General features: G+C 41.3%; 1 protein-coding gene across 3 annotated transcripts in view; it reads left to right on the top strand.

Annotated features, from left to right (window-relative positions):
* Positions 1 to 14,025, top strand: part of DENND5B (DENN domain containing 5B) — a 160,031-nt gene that overhangs the window by 36,639 nt on the left and 109,367 nt on the right. For 2 of the 3 annotated variants that reach the window (XM_040345751.1, XM_040345749.1), the window contains exon 2: positions 12,260 to 12,316. The exons of the other annotated variant lie outside the window; for it this stretch is intronic. In XM_040345751.1, coding sequence (XP_040201685.1) covers positions 12,260 to 12,316 — 57 coding nt within the window. The remainder of the gene's footprint in view (positions 1 to 12,259; positions 12,317 to 14,025) is intronic. 3 annotated transcript variants of the gene reach the window in all.

The following is a 14,025-nucleotide window of genomic DNA, read 5'->3' as shown; positions in this document are numbered from 1 at the left end:
TGAGTTAATTTGACCTTATCTTGGAAAAATGAGAGAGAGAGGGTAATAAAACCAATTCTGAGCCTCAGCAAGGGGCTACCATTAATGGTCCCGCTGAACAAAAGTGATTTTCATCCGCTTGCCTGGCAGGGGTAGCAAAGCTGGCATTGTCTGCGGCGGTCAACCCACATAAGACATTACAGAACTATGATCTGTACAAGTGGTGTTTACTTATCTGTATTGTGTGTGTGTGTGTGTGTGTGTGTGTGTGTGTGTGTGTGTGTGTGTGTGTGTTTTTTTTGCTGATCTGTATGGAGGAGTTTGTGTGTATGGGGGTGTTTACTGATCAATATGGGTGGGTGTACACTGAGGAATGCAGTGACTGCCTTGGGAATAGCATATTGCCCTAGGGCAGTGATGGCAAACCTTGGCACCCCAGATGTTTTGGAACTACATTTCCCATGATGCTCACTTACACTGCAGAGTGCATGAGCATCATGGGAAATGTAGTTCCAAAATATCTGAGGTGCCAATGTTAGGCATCACTGCCCTAGGGATACCTTTTTTATACGATATGTCTTTGTGGTTTATGTAATTGCCTCGTTCAATTTATACATAGAAAGTGACATCATAAAACACTTTAACACCAAGTTAGACTATTAAAACAGTAGGTACTCTTGAATAAATTATATTAAAGCGAACTTTACAGTACCTTTCCAGGTCTGCATGAATTCCTGACATTTTATGCAGCAACGGTATCCTTTTTCAGAAAAACGTAACCTTTTATCATTCAGTCCAGTGACTTTGTCTAAGCTGAGATGTCATCAGTCTGCTGCAGGCAGGTGGAGGAATTTCCTCAGTCTCTTACTAGTGATCATACCGCAACATTTTAACTTTGTATTACATCACAAGGGGAGAGGCTGCATTAGGGACTGATCTATGTTGGACATTTGTGAATGGAGCCAGGAAATGCCCAAGCACCAGCATTTAGATGAATGTGTCACCTCTGGGTTTGCATCTCGGTCAAGGAAATAGATGGTGACCCTTGGTGATGCTTCAGCAAAAAATGGTATTCTTCTGGAGCATTTGGGTCCCCCCACAGTGCTCATTGGTTCGTCGCTTCAACTTTCATGCCACTACAGTATACAAAGTAATGGTCCGTATGCTTGACCCGAAAATCATACAGAAGATCGTGTTTTTTTTTTTTCGTTGCTAGTCTCATCGAAAATTTAAGTTTACTAAAGTAACAAATTCTCGTACAACAACATAAAAAAATTGCAAGTAATGTAATGTGTTGCAGTATATTTCTATAGTATTTTCGAACGACAACTTTACTGGTTAAACGAAAATCGTACGTTCTGGTATCATACGAGAAAAATGTTGGTGCTTGTCCCTTGGGAATAGTATCGGATGAATTGTCGTGATCGACTCTCAGAAGCTGAGTACTACAATCAGATTACTGTACGTTCGCTTCGAAAAATTTCATTTTCGTACACTTTTTTTTGGATCGTGTGTACGAGCCATAAGTTACTGCAGCCTCTCCCACCTGTTGAATTTGCACATGCATCATTACTGGAGAAGCAACTTGCTCAATTTTTTTTTTTAAATGTAATCGGCCTTTATATATCTAACGTGCATAACTGGAAAAAGGAAATGCTTTGGTACACAGGGAATTTTTAATCAAACTTTCTTTTAAAATTAAAAATTAAGCACCAGATTAGAGGAACAAACTTGTTAGTTTTTCTGCAGGCGTCTTGGTTGACCTACTTCCACTGTGGAGATAACCTGCAGGAATTCAGCATGGAAATGTTAAATATTCAATTAAAATTCTTAATAGAAAGTCCTGCTCCAAGGTTGGCAGATAAAGATCATGCTGTTATGGTCTCTCACTACTGCTAATCAGGAGATATGGAATATTAATATAAAGGAGTAGAACTAGTAAGTTAGACACACTAAACTCGACTTGTTCTGTAATGCTGGAAATGTTTTTTCCTTTCATCCAAGTAGCTTCCTCAGTTCTGATGAGTGCTGGGAACCAACCTTGCCATTTATTGCCATCTTGGAGATCCTGTTGTCAGACCATTAATTTCAACAAAAATCTTCCTATAATATTATATGCACCCTTAATGCTTTTTTTACCTGTAAATGCCTCCTTGTTTAGACCTCCAAAAGCCCTGAGACTGGTCCAGGGTGCCGCCATCTTGGATGTGATGTCGGCAACCCCAGCAAGCTTGGAGCTGTCACTCAGATGGGGGGTCAACAAGCCACAGTGCAAGGAACCTATAGCAACCTCTAAAGCAGGGGTCTCCAAACTGCGGCCCGAGGGCCAGATGTGGCCCTTTGCTAGCCTTTATCCAGCCCTTGGGGCTTTATTCCTCCCACTGATATGAGGCACCATTCTTCCCACTGACGCCAACAAGGGGGCACAATTTCTTTCACTGATACCAATGATGGCATACAATTACTCCTACTAATAGGGGTACTACTCCTTATCCTACTGACTGCAAACTCTGAGGCCATATTTACTCTCAGCAATGCTGGGCCAGGGAAATTTTTTACCCCCGCTGGCCACAATCCAGCCCTCCTAAAGTCTGAAGGACAATAAACTGGCCCTTGGTTTCAAAAGTTCGGAGAACCCTGCTCTAAAGGAACCCTGGCTGACAATGGCTCCTCTATAGTGATCCCCTTCACTCCTCCCCCAGTTTATGTAGGAAGGTTAGTGAAGAAGAAGCTGGGCCAACACATGCACACTTCAAGAAGAGAGCGTACTATGGCATGCAAGAAGTGTGAGGGGCGTGCATGTTAGGGATTTGACTTCTGGATTAGTCCCATTTCTGAGCAGCTTCAAATACACGTTGCTTACTGAAAGTAAGCATATAAAAAAAAAATATGTGCTTTTTTAACTGCAATGTTTTAAATGAGAGAGAGAAAGAGGGGGGTATCCTTAGGCTGGGTTCACACTATTGCGAATTGTATGCAGGTTGCAGGAGATTGTGACCTGCTCTCTGGAGTTGGTTCACACATCTCCGGTACAAATTGCACAGGAGTCCTGTGCGTCTTCTGGTCCGAATTCAGCCAAACATTCAGACTGAAATGGTGAATGGGGACACACCGGACTCCTGTCATGAGATGTGTTGTGCTTAAGTGTGAACCTAACCATTAAGGCCCCTTTCACATTGAGGCGTTTTTCATGCGGTACATCGCTAAAAATAGCGCTGCTATACCGCATGAAAAAAACCTGCCCTGTAGTCTTCAATGTGAAAGCCCGAAGGCTTTCACACTGAAGCGGTGCGCTTGCAGGAGCGCTCCAAAAGTCCTGCTAGCCGCATCTTTACTGCGGTGTGTTCACCGCTCCTATACCGCGCCTTCCCATTGAAATCAATGGAAAACTGCGGTAATACCGCCCGCAGCGGTATTTTTTTTCGGCCGCTAGCGGGGGTTAAAACCTCACCGCTAGCGCCCAAATATCGCGGTAAATACGACGGTATAGCGGCGCTACAAATAGCGCGGCTATACCGTCACCGCGGCTCTATCCCCCAACTTCACTTATTTGTGGCCTTTTGTTCCTGTTAAATATCCCATTGAAAGCGCACTCTTGCTGGATCAGCCAAATTCAAACCATAGGTAAGCAGTACTTGCCTTAACGAACTACATATCCTCTAATCCTTTTACTATGGTGTCAGGGCAGATATTAATTGCCCAAGAACCTTATGGGGGTATACATGACACTAGTGTGAGTGGATGAAGGTGACTGAGTTGCATATGGGTGTAAAAATGGCGGAGTATGTTTCAGACACTCATTGGAGCCGAAGAAGTAGCAATCGCTCTTTGGTTTTAGAGAACAAGCCCTGTTGAATGTGACTACTAGCGACACCGTGACCTGGATAGGTGAAGGTCTTCTCAGATATAATTCAATTCTCAATTCAATTCTCCCAGCACTCAACCCTTGCATCTGCTGGTTCTTGGATACAACAAGTTCCACTTTGCGTGGAATTGGTATGGTTCCTGAGGGTGAACTGTGGCGTTTTTTGCCTTTTTAGACCTCATAACTGAATTTGGCATAGGACGTTCATGTATTAATTTTCCATAGTAGCTTATGGCGTAATCTTTTTTTCTTGATTGCTTTTTAGTTCCTTTTTAAATAATTATTTGAAAAAAAGGCACAAACAGATCAGTATTTTAGGGACTGTGTGTGTGTGTGTGTGTGTGTGTGTTTTTTATTTTATTTATTTTCAAAATTCTCCCAGCAATTATTTTTTATTTATTTTTCTCAAAAGCCCAATCTAAAAGTCCCAAATACTTACCCAAACCCATGACCACACACAGAGTCCTGAGTTTTTTGTCTTCTACCATACAGACTGGGAGGATCCTTCCTCAGGTGTTCATGTTGGTTGTTGCCTGGTTGATGTGTACACCATTTAGCTGTTCATGGCTGGTTTTCCCTAACCTCCATAAGATTGCAATGGCTTGTCGACGGGTAGACAGAGCAACATGATTGGTTGTGTGTGTGTGGGCCAGGATTGCAGCGCTGAATCATTGGTCTCTACTCCTGCATCGGGCACTGCCAAGGCACGCTGGCAGTGGGTTCAGGAGGGTGATGACTGTTTTGTACATTGCCAGTTGTTGTTCGGCCCTATCTGCATTTGAAACAGAGTGACAGTTGCAGATGTGCACAAAGTTGTACCTGAAAGTCGGTGTTTAGTTGCTTTTCTCACTTCATTTTCCAGATCTAATTTTACCTTCATCAGAAACTAGTGTACACGAAGCCTCCCTTATTTAAATGTAACCTTCTCAGTTTAATCTGAACTCCCAGGTAGATGTAAAATACTTTTTTAAGGCCGCGTGAGGACCTGGATTTGATCCATAACCCGCCTCTTGCAGTCCCTGTACATCAGAGTTTTATAAGTGGGAGAGGAAGAAGCGGCACAATCTGTTGTACTGCAGTGCTCCTGCTGATAAAGAACATGCTGACAGGAGGAGAGAGTAGAGCAGGGGTGTTCAACCTTTTGAAGAGCGAGGGCCACTTAACTTAAGCGATTTGGTAACAGGTCATGGGCCACAATGAGCGGAGCGGGCGGATGGCAGTTCTGTGCAGAGCGGACACTGACACAGCCCACTCTACTCCCTTTTTATTTTTTTTATTTATTTTTTTTTATTTTTTTGCGGATCGGATTGCAGGTAGGCAGTTGTAAACAGATATCTGCCACTCCTTAGAGAGGAATGGAGGGTCCAATTGGGTCGGACTGACAGTGTTAAAGGGGCCTAATGCTGCTTTCACACTGATGTGCTGAGGTGAAATTGCCCCCATATATGTAAGTCATCTGTTTAATTTGCTGCTAGCCTGTAGCGTAGGTTTAAGTGGTAATAATTCAGCTTTCATAAGTTTGAAACTGTAAAGAAAAAAAAAATATGATGGCAGTAATTTAAAAAACAGAATTAAAAACAAACTACAGAATCTAAATGCGTTTTTATTTATTTTTTATGTACTTGGAATTATTAGGTGGGTAATGCATTGTAAATAATTTCCGGGTTATTTTAATCATAAATATCTATTAACTGCAACATAACCGTTAACGTTTCCAGCAGAAACCACGTTCTATGTTTGCAGGAAACTCCTTTTGTAACGGCCTGTTATTTTGATGTGATTGTCTCGGCTGGATCCCCTCACCTGCGTGCTGTTGCATTTAAACCAACAAACGCAGCTGCGAGTCATTTGTCAGCCGCACGGCCGTCTCCTACGCACGGCGGGAGTTTGGCGATAACAGCGTACCGTGACTAAAGCTTTTTTAGAATAACAGATGTACAGCAGCACCTGCACAGGGTGGGACAGAGATGGAGATCCTCATACTGGGTGGACTGAATTGATTTCCCATGCCCAGGCAGATTTCGCCTCAGAATGATGGGCAGGGGGGGAGATTTCCATCCTTGCACAAATTTATTGAGCACCAACATTCGATGGATGCTGGTAATGTTGGGTTGAAAAGTATTTAAACCCAAAAAACTTTCACTGTCTGAGATACGAACGATTGCTAAAAGGTAAATATGAAAATATGACACAGCAAGTGTAATTTAAAGTACATCAAAACCCAAGAACAAAAATCTAATATATGGCAGCTTACAGTTATTAGTGGTGGCTGCATTCGTTTTTTTTTTTGCAGGACTTTTCCTTTTAATTTTCACCTTGTGAACCTGCCAACACACTTCCTTTCTTAGGGCGACCTTGCTTTCTCACGTGACTGTATCTATGGAGGTAAAAGATTGTCTATGTAGCATGAGACTACAAAACGCCTCTCCTCAGCTCTATTACATAGAGGAGAGGGATTTGTGGACCTTGGATATAGCTGGGAACAGTTGATAAGAGTGCAACACAGAAGGTTATCAGCTCACAAGTGTTCTGTCAGGTTTTGTTTTGTTGTTGTTTACTTCTTGAATGTGCCGAAAGAAGAAAAAAGTGGCAATAATGGCTGCCAAAACCGCAATTTTGATGCAATTTTATCTTGTTTTATGGTGTTTTTTCATAGGTTTGTGACTCAAAAAATGCATCAAAAACACAACATGAGTGCATTTTTGATGCATTCTTGCTGCATTTTTAATGCATTTCAATGGGATAGTATGGTTTTGGTGTGTTTTTGATTTTGTTTTAACCAAAAATGCAGCAAGCGGATTTTTATCACTGCTTCAAAAGGTGCCAATAATGGCCGATAATATAAAAAAAAAAAAAAAAAAAAAAAAATATATATATATATATATATATATATATATATATATATATATATATATATATATATATATATAATATATATATATATTCATTTAAATTCATAATCTTAAAAAGTTAAATACGATACAATTATTTATAAAAATATATATTTTTAAAGAACCGTTAATTTTGGTTTCGGCCAAGTGCGTCCTGAGTTTCCGATACCAACATTTTTGGATGATTATTAGAGCTTACAATCTAAAAAGGACAGTCAATTGATGCAAAAGGTAATGGCTGTGGGGGATGAGCTGATGGAAACAGTAAAACAGTGTATTAGTTAAATGTAGGATAGGCTTCTTTAAAGAGAAGGGTTTTCAGGGATTGGCTAAAGATGGATAGATTAGAGGACAGTTGGACAGATTCGGGTAGGGAGTTCCAAAGGATGGGAGAAGCTCTGGAGAAATCCTGGAGGCGAGCATGGGAGGAGGTGACCAGGGAGCTAGAGAGCAGGAGGTCTTGGGAGGACTTAAAGAGTGGCTTGGTTGGTATTTTAGCTTTGTAAATGGTTAGTACTTTGAATTTTATTTGTTGAGTGAGTGGAAACCAGTGGAGGGATTGGCAGAGAAGGGTGGAGGACACTGAGCGAGTGGATGAGTCTTGCAGCGGCATTCATTATGGACTGAAGGGGGGATAGTCTATGTAAAGGTAATAAAATGAGGAGTTAGTAATGCCGCGTACACACAACCGTTTTTCATGACGTGAAAAATGCAATTTTTTTTAAATGGTCATTAAAAACGATCGTGTGTAGGCTCCAGACCATGAAAAATGGACATTACAATTTTTAGAGCATGCTCTAATTTTTCTTGTCGTTTTTCACGTCGTAAAAAACGGTCGTGTATAGGCTTTAACGACAAAAAAGGGGAATTTTTAGAAGCAAGTTATGAGACGGGAGCACTCGTTCTGGTAAAACTAGCATTTGTATTGGAGATGGCACATTCGTCACGCTGTAACAGACTGAAAAGCACGAAGACTAAAAAGCGCAAATTGTCTCTCACCAAACTTTTACTAACACAAAATCGGCAAAAGCAGCCCAAAGGGTGGCGCCATCTGAATGGAACTTCCTCTTTTATAATGGCGTTGTACGTCACCACGCTTTGCTCAAGTTTTTTTTTTACGATCGTGTGTATGCAAGGCAGGCTTGACAAGAATCACGTCGAAAAAGTCGTCTTTTCTAGGACATTAAAAATGGTCGTGTGTTCGTGGCTTTACAGTTGTTTGTCAGAGATAACAAGGAAGTGAATTGGGAGCTTGGGGGTGTCATTGGTTAAAAAGGGGCGTATTCTAGAACTGTTGCAGAGGCTAAGGCGGCATGTTTTATACAGGGATTGGATGTGGGCCTGAAAGGACAGTTCAGAGTCTAAGGTTTCCCTGGCATGTGGGGAGAGAAGTCAGGGGAAGGGGGACGTGGGGGAGAAAATATTAAGAGCTCCGTCTTAGATTCAGTTTGAGGAAGTGGGGTGACAACCAGGCTGTCTGTTAGTAAATCAGTGATACGTGGGGATACTGATGGGGTGAGCTGAGGGGTAGAGGTATTGATTTGGGTATATTTAACCTTTCAAATGAGAGGAACTAAGAGAAGTTGATTGTTGCCCACTTCCCGCCTGGCCTATAGCAAAATGACAGCCGTGCGGTGGTTCAGTTATCCTGACTGGGCGCCAGTGCCTGGTATTGAGTGGTTAAGGTTTCAATACATTTTTTTTCCTTAAGTGACACTTATGTAAAAAAAAAAAAGTGATTATCAACCCCTCCTGGCAGGGAGGATTTTCAAAAAGTTGGAAAAGTTCCCTTTGTAATAATGAGCTCTACCATCTGAGGTGCTCATTATTTCCGTCTTAGAAGGTCGTAACGTTGAATGCTGTTATGGAGGCCTTTATGGGCACCCTATCGTAGTACAGCTTGGCCTTGACTGGCTAATAGTCTTTTTCAATATCCTGTTAAATAGAAGCAGACTCTGATGTTCTGGTCCCCTTTACCTCACAGCACTCTTTTGGTAGCATAAAAGTGGAAAAGTCCCTTTTCCAATAGGTTACAGGCTCTGTGGATTGTTTTTTGCATGTTGCAGTGCACTACACTGTGTGACATCTCATTGTGCATGACGGTGAAAGATGCAATTTCTTTAAAAAAATTAAAAATAAAACTGAAGAAAAGTAAACGGTGCACTGCATCATTACAGCACATTGACACTGCTTCCTTCACAGGGACTGCAGTGTAACACAACCACTAGTGTACTATTCCAGCTTACCTGTTCTTCGCTATTATGGCTGCAATCACAATTTTTTTTTTTTTCTTTATATTCACCTAGTGATCCTTCCAATAACATGCTACCTGTTCTAGGGTGACATCACTCACTGTACTCTAGGCTACTCTTCTGGTTTCAACTATAAATGCCTTCCCCTGTCCTCATTTCCATCATAGTAGAAAGGAGTTCTGTAGTCCACAGAGGAGAACTGGGAAGAAAGGTTACAAGGACACTGGATCTATGGCTGTATCGGCATGTATTTTTTGTGCTTGGAGAAAATGGAATGAGCCTAAAATATAGAAAACGAATGCAGCCACCATATCTAAGGTCTGTAAGCTGCAATAGAATAAATGTAATATATTTCAATAGTTTTCACAGACAAAAATACCCCACATGGGTATAAAAACAGTACTGTATAAAGGTGCTCACAATATAATAATAATAATTACTATTCATGATTTATATAGCGCCAACAGTTTGCTCAGCGCTTTACAACATATATTACATTTTGAATCTTGGATGTAGATGTACTTTATTCTTCTGTAAGTATGTCCTATCTGTGCCCAATTGGACATATGATTTTCTATCACATTCATGGACCAAGAGTGGTGCTGTAGGTTACTACCCGCTCTGCACAGGTTGCTTTTTTGCTGAATGTGACAGTTTTTCTTCTGCTGTATGAGGTTATTGGTTCATTCACTACTTCTGCGTAGCAGCTCACAACAGAGAGCGGCTCAAAATAGCCCATGATCCCGGTTTTCTGTTACTCTCACAATGAATTATTCAACTCTTCCATCACTAAGCCGCTACTGACAGCTGTGTTTAGATTGCCCATATGTGCCGCCTAACCTTTTTGCCTCCTTTTTTTTTTTTTTCATCCCTTTTAATTCCCTGCTACCGTACTTGAATTTTGTCCATTTGTCTTCTTGCACACAGTTATACTTTTTCACCCTTGCTCCCTCGTACACGTGTTGGCACGACTCGCCCATCACCGCCACGTAATTGCACTAAGCGCGGCTATAAAAAGTAGCCAACACCATTAGTGAGAGCTTCTAAAATTACATCTCAGATAAGATTCCTTCTTGACGAGGTCATAATCCGATATTTGTTGGTTGCATTGTTAAGATTGTATCGCATATTTCTCTCGCATTCCTACCGTGGGACATGAAAACACTTATGCTGATCTATGGCAGGAATTTTCAGCATGTCTACTACAACTTTTGTATCGTGAAATCCAAAATGATTTCACTAAAGTCTTCTTCTCCCTTGTTTATTATTTTATTATTTTTTTTTATATATATATATATATATATATATATATATATATATATATATATATATATATATATATATTTAGGGCTGTACAAATTTTTAATTAATCGATTAATCTTTAATTTTTTTTGATCTATCAAAATCTTTTTGATCGATTAAAATTCTTTTGATTGGTACTCACCTCTCCGCCGGCTTCTGGACCCCTCAGGGAGTTCTGTCAGAGATCCAGTAATGTCACAGACACCGGCGGGGCTTGTCGTGTCCATCTGAAGGGCTCCTTTGCTGTGCCTTCATATCTGCATGCCGGCGGGACCTTACCATCTGCCACCCGCAAGGGCTGTTGCACTTCCCTCTATCAACCTGGGATTCTACAACCATCCACTGGGAGTTGTGATAGTTGCCTTCATGGGACATCTACATGCCGACGGACTGATGTTAACCTCTCCTCATCTGGATTCAGCAGTGGTATCATTGTACACATTTTTATACCAGCATCATACTTGGCTACATGTTTTTATGACTGCTTTTGGTACCGTTTGGTATTACTCGCACCATTTTTACAGTTTATGTAGCTACATCGATTTTATCTCCAGTGCAATATTTATTTGGTTACCTACTTGAAGACTATAAAAGCTTTAATGCTATTCCCATCGAGCGCTGCCTTTGTGTGTTTTTTTTGTATCCTGCTATCCATTTTTCCAGTGGTTGGTAGCTGCACTGGGAATATATATATATATATATATATATATATATATATATATATATATATATATATATATATATATATATATATATAATTTTCACATTTGTGCGGACCGGTTGCTAACCGCTATTTATTTAATTTCTTGTTAAAGTGCATGCATAGCTACAAACAGAAAATACCCAATGCGTTTTCAGGGTTAAACTTCTTCTTCAGAGCAATGCGCCCAAGTTTACAGAACACGAGCCTAGCTAGTCTATAGTCTTGTACACGCGATCCGATTCTTTGACGGGAATTGTGTGTTGACAGCCTGTTGGGTGTCGGATTTTCCACGGACAAATGTTGGATGGCAGGTTTTAAAATTCTCTGTGGACAATGGTCTGTTGTCGGATTTTCCAATTGTGCTATGTAATTTTGGCCCCCTGTATTGCCTGAAATTACCCGCCTTTAACTGACCACAATTTATCATGGCGGCTGAGCCCTGACGCCGTGGTCAATTTTGCATGCCTCCGTCATCCGCAGCTATCCTCTGTCCTCTCCCCCCTTCCCTCCCTGCCTGTCAGCTCGTACCAGTGTCTGCCCCTCCCCTCCTGCTGAAACAACTGTAATTTTCAGGCAATCCCCTGTGTTCCGTAATGCTGTGTGCCCCAGTATATCTGCTTTATTTAAAAAAAAAAAAAAAAAATTCTATACTATATTTCAGAGCGCTGTTCGGAGCTCATGTGACTGGCCGCCCCTCTCCTCCTCTCAACTGACATCAGCGGAGGATTTTCAGCCCCTCCCACTGTAGCTGTGAGATTGAGAGACGGCTGGTCATGTGAGCGGCGCTACGAAATTCAGTATAGACTGACATTTTTTTAATAAGGCACATACACAACATTATGGATTGCCTGAAAAATCACCAAGTGAGATTACAGCCACTTTACTTTTGCAGTCTAATCACTGGCAGAGAGGAGACTGAGGAAAAGCTTCCTCTTGATTGCAGCAAACTGAGTCATGGAGCTCGAGCATGGCTTTTTAATGATCAAAGATGGAGCTTTTGTGAAAAATGATGCCATTTCTGTATATTGTAAAATGTCAGGCATTTATTTACAGACCTGTAAAGTCACTGAAAGGTCCACCTTAAAATGTCACCATGGTATTTTTATTGCTGTTATTTGTTATTTGTATTTTTCTTTGCTTTCTTCTTTCCCTCCTTTGCATATTCATGTTTTTACATTTTCTTTCTTACTAACCTTGCTTGTTTGCTCACCTCTAGGATACTCATTCTTTGTTCACCCATCCCATTTTTTTTTCGTTTGTCATGTAGTTTTATACCAATGGTTAGAAGCTGATCGTCATGGCAGGAGCCAAGAAAATGGCGCAGGTAACATAGGCTGAACCCCAGTTAAGTCTTCACTTCATCCACTTTGGATCTCTGTAATCCACAAGCTAATTCTTCACTCTGATCTGCGACTCGCTCACCCCCTATTCCTCCTTTCCTACACCCACCTTTACACCCTTTTATGCTGCATCTGTCGGTCCCCCCCTCCTCAGTCTCAACTGCCACTACTGTAATATGAGATAAAACATCTTGTTAACATCTGTTGCTATATGACAATTCCAACCTAGCCACAGGAGACTTAACACATTCAGCCAAACGTTTTGGCCAGTGTGGCCTTTCTGAAAGAACGAACACAAGGCAGACAGGAAAACTCTGAACAATGTAAATTTTTACCTGTATCAATATACAGACTTTGTATGTTTGACCAAAGAGCCAGTCACATTCCTGGAACCAGAAAGCTGGTGCACCAGATGTTCTCTAAATTCAATATTTAAAATTTTAGAAGGCGTAGGAAATAGTTTAAACCTGTCAGGTTTTCTTTTGCCTGTGTGCTATTAGGGAGATTTCTCTTCACTTTCTGTCTTATAGACACAACAGGAAGTGAAAGGGAATCTTCCCCTATGATTGAAGCAAATGTCCTTTTGGGCATTTGTTACTAGAACCATTGTCCTTTGCTTAATGGCGTGCCCCTTAGTTCTCTTTTGGATTTTCCCATGCGGTCAGTCTTGGTGACATTGGCCATCAGGGCAGATAGAGAGTCCACCTCCCCAGCAGGGGCAATACAAATCTGACAGAGGGTTCTAACGTGTTATCACTCTATCCAAAACTACCAAAAAGTTTGGGATTCAGATAAGCTTTGACAATTTGTGTCCTGGCTCTTCAATTTGCTTAGAGCAGGGATATGCATTTAGCGGACCTCCTAGCTGTTGCAGAACTACAAGTCCCATGAGTCAAAGCAAGACACTAACAGGCAGAGGCATGATGGGACTTGTAGTTTTGCAACATCTGGAGGTCTGCTAATTGCATATCCCTGGCTTAGAGGCTCCTAATTTGAACTGACTGGCTCCTGAATTATACAATTTGTACACCATTGGCTTGTTGTTTTTGAAGAAACTGCACACAGCTGAGTCTATGGAATGCTTTTTTTAAACTCTTTTAGAGTTTAGTCGTCTTCAATTGAAGTTGTATTTTACCAACCTGGTTCATCAGGCATAAATTAAAGCCTAATTCTAGTCCATTTTATTCTCTTTATTTTGTAATAGAATGTTTGTTTTTATTTCCTGTCTGTGACCTCACTTCCTGTCCCATTGATGCTTGTAGAAGAAATAAGGGGAGCGAATGTCACCAGTATGAGAAGACATGGACAGCAGTAAAATATCTGTCACCAGTTCTAATCCTTCCCCACTCCCACAAAAAGGGTTTTTTCGTTTTGGCTGTCCTCAATAGAGAGATGGGGGGGGTTGGGAAATGCTTTCTATTAGGGGTACAGACAGCAATGAAAACCTAAAGGTGACCAGATTTTTTTAAATGAAATCAGGAGACATATTTTTATTTTATTTTTTTACTAGTAATGGCGGCAATCAGCAACTCTCTGCCTGCCACTGCCCCCCTCACAGCCTGTCAAGTCTCACTCTCCGGGCCCCAGCTACTACTGGGTGGGGAGCGCAGGAAGATCACTCCGCTAGGGAAGGCAAGGAGATAAACAGGCAGGCGGCTGGCCGAGACGTGAGCCAAGGCAGAACATGCGAGCG

Source organism: Rana temporaria, chromosome 3 (genome assembly GCF_905171775.1).
Source record: "Rana temporaria chromosome 3, aRanTem1.1, whole genome shotgun sequence".
Classification (NCBI taxonomy): Eukaryota; Metazoa; Chordata; class Amphibia; order Anura; family Ranidae; genus Rana; species Rana temporaria.
Note: the sequence above shows the minus strand (reverse complement) of the source record. Positions and strands in the feature narration are given on the sequence as shown.